This window comes from Ixodes scapularis, unplaced genomic scaffold, assembly GCF_016920785.2.
Source record: "Ixodes scapularis isolate PalLabHiFi unplaced genomic scaffold, ASM1692078v2 PGA_scaffold11__112_contigs__length_91849675, whole genome shotgun sequence".
NCBI lineage: Eukaryota > Metazoa > Arthropoda > Arachnida > Ixodida > Ixodidae > Ixodes > Ixodes scapularis.
In genome coordinates this window covers 25,916,187-25,925,603 of record NW_024609837.1, presented here as the reverse complement: position 1 = coordinate 25,925,603, position 9,417 = coordinate 25,916,187, and the positions used below count along the sequence as shown (strand labels likewise).

Sequence of the window (9,417 nt, the reverse complement as noted above, 5' to 3'; positions counted from 1 at the left end):
TAAGATATATAAGTGAGGACTTCAAATGCTGCTGCTTTCGGAGTTTAGCTCAAAATGTCGTCTGCCAACGCAGCGACCAACTTTGTTCGTGCTTCATTTCGCTGTGGTTGAAGGAAAAGTTTACTCTTTTCACACAGCCTCTGTAACAGTAGCGAGGGAAATTATGGGAGAGTATATCTCTGTGGCCATACATTCCTTACAACCTCTGTAGACCTAACTGAGGCTGCTGTGTTACTAGCACGAGGCACATTGGAGGGTCCAGGCAAGCTGAAAGATAACAATGTAATTAGTGCATCTCGAATTTCACAAATGGAACGCAAATTTCCAATTGGGTAATGTGCCCCACCTTTCTTTTATGTCTTCTTTTAGCTGTTCAATCAGTTTTAGCAGTTTGACTCGCAGTTTCATAGCAGGGAGCAACTGCTCAATCCTCCACACTGACAAGTTTAGTAACGTCTTCCCATCAACTTCTTCTGCATAAAAGGAGATAAAATATTGCACATACAGTTTATATCATATATATATGTTATATATGTTAATGACAGAAGTTATACCACATTTTTTTACCCTTTTATTCTGATGGTGTACACAAATATAGTATAAAAAGAGTGAAGATGGGGGGAGGGGGAAAACCATAAAGCAGTGGCATGCATCACCCCCACACTGCTTCCATTATCTGGTTCCCCAGATCCTCCCTCGACATCTTTACGTTTCATGTGCTTCCTGAAGCTCTCAAATGCAATAAAATAGCGTCCAGACGGAGAGCACTTACCCAACTTGCAAACAGAATTAAAGTTCGGGTCACCTTGAGCTATCTGGAGATGATTTGTCAGATGACTCCCGATGTGCATGGTAGCACTGCGAAAACTTTGAACACTCGTATCCGCTCATGCTGAAATCGCACAAACGACGACAAATCTCACCAATCGCCGAAAGACCCGGAAGCACTTCCTCGCTCACAAAACATGTCCAAATATCCACACTGCACTACAAGTTTCATAAAAAAATATTCGCATGCACATGGAAGTATGGAAGGATAGCGCCATTGAGACCCCGATCAGCCACCGTTACCGGCACTCAACTTGGAAACTGAAAACGCGAGACGAAACCGACGCCGCCAACCAATACAAACAAAGAGGACGGAGCATTCTGCTTACCTTCGAATCTCTGGGCGAAGTCTCCAAGGTTTTGCTTTGTCAACCAATCTGACACGTGCTGGAGCTTCCATCTAGACACATTTGTACGTTCTCGCACCGTGACCCCATCCATTGAATGCCGCCGACAGAACCAGGTCGAAACAGTAAACAGCGAACCCCGAATTGTTGGCCGCAGTTACTTTCGCCTTTACAGAATCTCACGCAGGCAAACGGCGCGGCGGAGCGGCACCACCGGCACTTTTTCGCGCGCAACCGCTTCTTCGAAAACAAAATAACAAAAAAAAAAAAAAAAAACGTAATGAAGAACTTTTTTTCAGGCAAACGTTCTTCATCGCCCGGTCGCCTTTCTGGTGCGCCAGGGGGCGACACTGTTTGAGCGAAAACAGTTCTTCACGAGGAAAAAGAGTTCTTGGGGCGGCGAAGAACCTTTCAAGAACGGATTTTTTTTAGAGTGTACAGCAGATCATCTGCTGTAGTGACACCAGATTGCGCGCGCTTGAAAATGCATAAAAAAACGATTGGGCGGAAAAATGGCTGAGGTGTCACCACTCAAGCAAAAGCGCGCGTGTGTATACGAAGGCACTCTATCTATGTTTCAAAGGTAGTGCAAGGTGCGTCGATGCACCAGGCACGTGCAACGTGCAGCTTTTGGGAAGATCATGGCGGCACAGCGCAGCACTGAGCTAGATTTCAGACGCCATGTTCTTCCCAGAAGTGGCGCGCGGCACGTGTCTCAAGCAGTTCCACAACAATGAATGGCGCTACCTTTCCCATCTTGCTCAAGGTTGATACGCCACGTGCCGTGAGAATCGGGAACTAAAACAGAGTGTTCCAGAAAGCTGGCCATGGGTCGTCCTCAGAGACTACAGTTGCCCCCTGCCGAGGTTGGCCAACATAAATTACAGCGACACACAAACAAGTTCTTCAAGAAATGTGCTCGGCGCCCTAAAGACAAAAAGCACAACGGCATGCTTTCAGTAAGTCCCGGTGCATGTCCGAGTCGAGGGAAACGAAAAAGCGGACAACCTCGCAGCGACGGCCCATCAACCACCTCTATTTGTTATCACTGCAAAAAAAAAAAAAAAAATACAGAGCCGTTTAGTTTGAAGGGAGCACTTCTATTCGCGTCTCCAGTTCGTTGCTCGCCCTCTCGCGGTGGAGACGGGAACCGCTGTAGTAAGGGGTCCCCCGGTTCTCCTGCTCAGCGGGCACGGCGGACCTGCTCGCGATCATGGCTCGGGAAATGACATTTCAGAATGCAAACAACACTCTTCACGGTCCCAATGTATGGTGCTTACTATCTAGAGAGTTTTAGTATTGCATATAAAAGCAAACGCAAGCGCTGTGGTTTGCGTTAGAGTTGCGTGCTCCCCGCTGCGCATGTGCGCCGTCACCATGCGCCAATCAAAGACCGCAATTTTGGGCTACGCTCACAGGCAGTTGAAACATGCAACGTTAACGCAAACACTTTGTGCTGGCGTTCGCTTTTATACGCAATACTAAAACTCTCTACTGTTTCATTAAATTCCAACGCCAACGAAACACGTTACAGTGAGCAGACGTGCAAGCGGTTAGACGTTCCTTCAAACTGAAAAGGCTGAGAATGGAAAAATGACGGCGCGAAAAAAGTAAAGCAAATAGATGTACTGAGAAGCTTTGCAATTAAAAAATAAACAAACGGAATCCCCTTTTTTGCATTTCTGGGCGTTTGGTCCAGAAGGATTAGCTGTGAATTTGGAAATTTTGACGATTGTCAAAAGTCGCGACTTTGATAGCAACATATGCTTTCATTACAATAGACCGATCTCACCAGCCAGTTTGACTACGCCGCCACCACTGCCGCAATGCATCGAGGGAACTTTAGTCTTTCTGCGCGTGCGGCAACCTCGCTGGAACTCTGCGCGTGCAGGGCACGAACAGTCTCGTGCACCGCCGAATGCCTCCTGTGAACTAAAGTTATGGCTGCCTTTTAACTCAGCAAAATGTTAACTTGTTTCGTTCACCCGTAAACGCACAAATTCAGACTTCGCATATTCACCCAACAATTTGCCCATCATCGTTGTTTCTGCTTATCAGTACCTCGGTGTCGAACTGACTTCTAATCTTTCTTGGGTTTCCCACATTAACACGATAACCGCTAAAGCATCCCGTACCATCGGTTACTTGAAACGCGCGCAGTCTGAAATCTGCGGCCTCTCACCTCCGCAAATTATCCTATGAAACCTACGTTCGCCCGAAATTAGATTACGCCTCCACTATCTGGGCCCCTCATAAAAACTACCTGATTAATCAAATCGCATCCATTCAAAACCGAGGTGCCCACTTTATTTCTTCACCATATTCGCGTTTCGACGGCGTGTCACTAATAAAGCAAAATTATTCTATATGTCTACCGGAAACTCAACGTAACGTCTCTCCCATGCTTAATTCATTGATTATGCCACAGCCTAAGGGGGGACTTGGTTCTGGCATCTGGAACCCCTGAACAAAGAATCACGTAACTTTAACACTAAGAGTTTTAAACGCTTCTTTGGGACATTATTATCATTCAACAATTCTTCCCTGCCACGTGCCATCAAGCTCTGGAATGACCTTCCCGAGGCTGTTGTTTCAGTTTCCGATCCAACACTTTTCGTTCAGAGTTAACCATATATATTTTAAATAATTAAAGTGTGTAAACAATGTTCTTTCCTTGCAAACTAGGCACTCTATCCATATTTTTCATTACTTGAGGTGGTAAAGAATGTGTTGTTTTGTTGTTGTCATTATGTGCTTTATGTCACCCAGCTGTGCAAATGTTTGGTTTACATTTATGCGCGTATTATTGTTTGTATGGAGTCCGCGAGCTCAATGCCTTTCCTTATCCACGTTAATCAGACTGTATAGTCCCCCGTCATGTGATGCCGACAGGCCTTTGAGGTATTATGAATAAATAAATAAATAGGCTCTAACATCATTATCAAGATAGACATAAACAATGGAATAATATAAAGTCCTATGCGTCACGCGCTGTCTTAAAAAACACACTTTTGTTGACTAATTTAGATTCCGTTTTTAGGTGTGTTTTTTTTTGTGAGAAGCGCGTTTCTTAATTTATACGTTTTGTGAACATATTCTAAACTCACTGGATTTTGTTGTTCTTGTGCTTAGAATAAACGCTAAAGCAATTAATCACCTAAATCAAGTATTTTACATGGAAATTACCTGAGTGAGAAAAAGTAGCAAGAACACGTAAATGTCAGCTTTTATTTTTTCGACAAATACAACATCCTGATGCCTCTAAGGTGTTTGAAAGACCCCCTCTTTAAAGGGTCACTGTACTCTGCAAAATATTTAGGAGTGTCTGGATCGGACACGTACGTCAAAAGTAAAGTTTTCGCAAACAATTTCTTTAGCTTAATATTTACGCTGTACGGAAAATCTTGAATTAGAAGAAAAAACGAAATTAACCCCTACATCTTGAAATTCAACCCAAAATCGAAGTTAGTCTTGGTTCCGTTCCTGAATTAAAACGAGCCTCTTGGCGTAAGTATTACGCTAAGCACCGGTTTTGTTTTCAGGATAGAGAGGTGACCTGCGGCCTAACTGCCTCTGCATGCGGAGGACAGCGGGGCAGCTGCTTGTAGAAATGCTTTCGCATACCTACACGCAGGCAGTCTTAAGTATCCTCAAGTAACTTTTTTAAAGGTTTTAACTCGTGATAAGTTGTGCATGAGACAAACACGCCTCCGACGTTGTATGCAGACTGTCTTTCGTACGATGTATTATCAGTGTGACCGAGGATGTCTCGCGATTGCAGAAACGCTCATTTCATGATGCATACGGTCATGCTTTCGGCAACGACAACTAGAAATTAAAGAACGCGTTATAGTATTTTAAGGGAAAGGGGGACGAGGGGTCAATGGACCACTTCCAAAAATCCCTGCATGCAACGCTGCGCGCGATGCATCATCGGATTGACCATCCATGGTGAGGACTGGCTCGGTTTCGATTTCGATTGCCCCATTGACGAAGTATAGTGCATCTCGGCACTGCACGACAATGAAGCCAGCGCTCGCGCGATGCACCCATTCATCTTCGTGAGAACCGCCGTTGAGACACGGATCTCCAGCGGCTGTGAGGAGCTCTCCCGGCTTAGCGGCGAGGTAGGCGGGACGAAAAAAAAATAATAAAACTTTTCAACCTGGAATATTCGAGAAAATATAGGTGAGACAAAACAAGAAAATGTGACAATCGTGCTTTTTTTTTTTTTTTTTTTGTAAACACCTTCCAGCGTTATAGAGAGATCAAAACGATGTTTTATTACCGCATACCAGAAGTGCCGGCATTCAAGATGGCTGCGCCCTTGTGAAAAAGGTGTATACCTTTCTGGCGGCCTGGCTATCCCCGGCGGCTCACGGCTGATTTAAGCCCATTAGGGAAAGGCTAAAACAGAAGTCCCCCCCCCCCCCCCCCCCCCCCGGCCCCGAAATCTTCCATTCTGCTGGGGCCTCCTCTCCCCCCTCCCCCTCATACAGCATTTTGTCATGGGCGGCCCCCATCCCTCGAAACAAAATCCTGGCTACCTGGTGAACGGGCATAACTTTCAGCAACACGTACCCCACTTACAGGCGGTATCAGTTCCTGTAAAAATAGGGGGCGTTGGCGCCCCTATTCTAAAACTCTGTTATCGCTCACTATTGAAATGACTTCTGTCTTTGGTGCGCTTGTGTGCAGATATTTAGTTTATATATGGGGAGGACAGAGTGCATAACGAAATTAAACTCCGAGCAGTGTCTTACTTCTGAAAATTTGAAATATTACAGGCATCAACTTTGATGAACATGGAAACAGGGGTTAAAAACTTTGAAAGGACTCTCCAAATATCACACACAAAGAAAATATATTTATAAAGTCCTGGAGCACTAGACGTATTCAGAAGCGTTTAAAAACAAAGAAACCTTTGATAACACGGAATATTTTACTAACCATAGACTGAGAACTCGAAACGTTTCATGAAAGAGAAACTTTTAGCAACCCGGAACTTTTTATGAAAGATAAACTCTAGCAACCCGGTACTTTTTATGAAAGATAAACTCTAGCAACCCGGAAGGTTCATCCGAGGTCCAAGTTTCACAACCCGGAACTTTAGACACATTCCCATATCTAGCCATACCGCAACCTAAGACCGAAGGAGAAATTCGAGGGACCCATTCGACACTGGCCAAGAAACGAAAGAGAAAAATAAATAAATAAAGTGACAGGGCGGGTAATATAAAGCTCTTCACCGTATAGCTCTACCCCAGACAAACGCCAGAGCGAAGTTAAACACGAACCCTATCACATAAACATCCGCTCCGTTGCGCCTCCCTTCAAGCACCGAGAGCAGAAGCTTCGACGAATTCACTGCGTCTCGAGATCGGAGTTCGGCGGCCTCCTCCACAACCCCACCGAACTGGCAGCATCCTCACAGTGCAGCATACAACCCGCCATGGTAGATGCACACGGCAGATTCTGCTTCTTGTTCTCCCTATTCGTCGTCTTGGCCAAGAGCGATGGCCTGGTGACTCTTGGACGCTTCGTTCAAGACCCGTTACCGGTGGAACCTTTCAACGTCACCACGACGTCTCCACGTCTAAACGTCTGCTTTTGGAACCTGCAGCTCCACGGACTGGCAAGAACACTGCTCTGGACAGCCGAGGCTAATCTGATCGAACTGCTAGTCAAAGTTGCTACAGTGACAGATATGGTCTCCCTTCAGGGAGAGTACAAGCTCGACGGTGGTTCGGCGCTTTTATCGTTTATATCGGTGGGGGGTGAGGGACAGTTCTGGATGAACGCGACAAACGTTTCGACTGTTGCAACGGCAACGTTTGAAGAAGGGCCGAATGGCAGACCTAGGGTTCGTGACGTGGACGTGAGGTTGGAACTTAGGAACATCAAGTTTCACATGGAGAATCTGATGGGTGGAGGCAGCCTGGCCAGGGTCGGCAATAGCATGCTGAACAAGATCAACGGGACTATATTCAAACTGGTTCAGTATCTGTTTCGATATTTTCTTTTCTTACGTTGTGGCATGTGAGGTTTTGTTTCGAAACGATAGTGCCGCCAGCCTGAGATAGCAAACGGGATATATTTGATTGGTTGGAGCAGGTTTTTACACTCGGTTACAAATTAATGTCTTAAACAACGGTATGCAAATAACTATTAGCAAATAAATGATACGCAGGATTAAGAACGAGATGTGACAGATACGGAGCAGAGCGCCTAGCATTCAGACGCTTTTCGCCGACGTGACTGTAAGGCTGTTTTGGGGCTTCCGAAACTGCCACACGCATGTCTCGTCCCAGTCTCTGCCATTAAAGCTTCGACTTGCAAGGTGCTAAACGACACTAGCGACAATTCTAACATTATTGTTCTGAATGCTACAAAAAAAAAATATATATTTCTCTAGTTTTTTTTCTACAGTTTGTACTCATTTTTGTCACTTTTCTTTTTGTTTATTTAGATAATTATTTTAATAGCCATCTGCGCGTTGCCATCTTCGCCTGCGGTGTCGTGCAACGTGTTTTAAGCATGCCCAGTAGCCCTGCATCTGTGGAATATCAGACTTCGCGCTTACGTTCAGACTCCACCGCACCATGACTCGGCATTTCTCGGCCTGGGCGATAAGCGCTGAAGGGCTGGAGCTCGCTCGAAGTCTAAAATCATATTAAAATAATTCGAAATCTTTCACTTACTTCTTTCTTTGGCGCAGGCGGAAGAGTCCCTGCACACCACAGTCCAAGAGAACATCCGCCAGCGGATCAATTCCGAACTCTCCAGAATCTCCGTGGAGCGATCGGAGAGCCTCGTCGACGGCCTCATCGCGCTGGTCGGCGAACAGATCAGGACCACGGGTGCCGACCCGTTCAAGATAGCGGACCAACACCACTCTTTCAAGCAGGACTTACTGTTTTTCACTGTCCACTCCGAAGCGCACCTAACGAGAGGCCGACTGCACGGCCTCTCAACAGTGCAACGCTCCGGAAACCTGATGGCCTACTACAAGGACCGTACAGTCACCATACACGCCGACTTAGAGTTCAGACAACTGTCCGGAACTTTCCGGTGGAGGGCGCGGGTCCAAGGCAGCAGATTCTCGGGAAGGGTGTCGTTGACCGTTAGTGGTGTTGCGCTCCATCTGCGGCTGACGCTACCCGTCGGGGACAACGTGACGGTGGCGGGGCCGCTTCATCTGGAAGAGTTGAAGTTGACGGACGTCGGTCAGGTCCGGTTGCATTTTCATGGTGCGGACAGCCTAGACTTTCTGTTGGAGGCGCTCACGAATCTGATCATCGATGAGATAAAGCAGGACCTTGCACATGTGGTGCTGGAGCTCCTTGAGGACTCGATTCGGCGTAAGATCGCCACTTTGCAGTTGTCTGAATTCGTGTAGAGCATCCCATATGAATCATGTTTACAATAGCCAAGTATCTGTAGAGTTTTCTTTTCATGTCCGTGCGCAGCGTTTTATCGTCCTATTAAATTTATGTTTTTTATTGCCTCCCTTTTTGGTGTCGTCACCTCTTTGTCTGACTTTACACCGGTCGTGGACCTGTTGCCTGTCCGAACCCAGTGTTGTAGCGCCCGTTTCATTTCGCGTAAATGAAACTGGAAGGGGAACTCGTTAACATGTTTACGGGAATAAAAAAAGAAACAGCCTTTCTTTTTTTTTCGTTCAGTGGAGTAATTGCTCTTTTATTTTTATAAGGGAAATCCTGAAAATTGTTGAAACAATATCTTTACGAAGAGTAGGATTTCGTTCATTTTTAATCACTTATTTTGGGGTTTATTTTCTGGGGTCCTCGCTCGGCAACAGTTGGGTGCAAGTGAGCTGGTGGACAATGATTCTTTCTTCAGTGCCCGAGACTGCGGCTCAAAAAACAAATCTTTTAGTCGAAGGGAAAGACACAGAAAGAGGGATGTTTCAAACTCAGCCACATTCTTTGCTCCCACGAATCCTCATACACCCAGAATTCTAAGGCTGGCTACAGCCATCACTGAACTTTCACAAAGAGACGTAGAACTACAACAAAAGACCAGGTTACCACTGCAAACATCGAACGCACCCTTGCATCCCGAACATGTGGTCACTCAAAAAATACACAAAAAGTACCCCTTATTCTTTTTTCTCTTCTACCCCACCTTCAGACGGAACTACGAATCCAAACTGCCCGAAAAAGGACTGGTAGTTTTCAAGACTGACCCTCCAAAAGCCCTACCGTCTTCTCCACTTGCT

The 9,417-nt window shown here is 45.9% G+C and overlaps 1 protein-coding gene across 1 annotated transcript; it reads left to right on the top strand.

Annotated features, from left to right (window-relative positions):
• The first annotated feature begins 6,627 nt into the window (after positions 1 to 6,627).
• Positions 6,628 to 8,648, top strand: LOC8024639. Its single transcript, XM_029989201.2, has 2 exons — positions 6,628 to 7,170; positions 7,894 to 8,648. Exons 1-2 carry the CDS (start codon positions 6,628 to 6,630, stop codon positions 8,572 to 8,574), a joined length of 1,224 nt encoding a protein of 407 aa, XP_029845061.2. The 3' UTR covers positions 8,575 to 8,648.
• Positions 8,649 to 9,417: the final 769 nt, after the last annotated feature.

Excerpts from the sequence above, each read along its gene's own strand:
- LOC8024639 (XM_029989201.2), top strand. The coding sequence starts at position 6,628 with ATGGTAGATGCACACGGCAGATTCTGCTTCTTGTTCTCCCTATTCGTC. Across the intron at positions 7,171-7,893 it reads ACGGGACTATATTCAAACTG|GCGGAAGAGTCCCTGCACAC; the intron begins GTTCAGTATCTG and ends TCTTTGGCGCAG.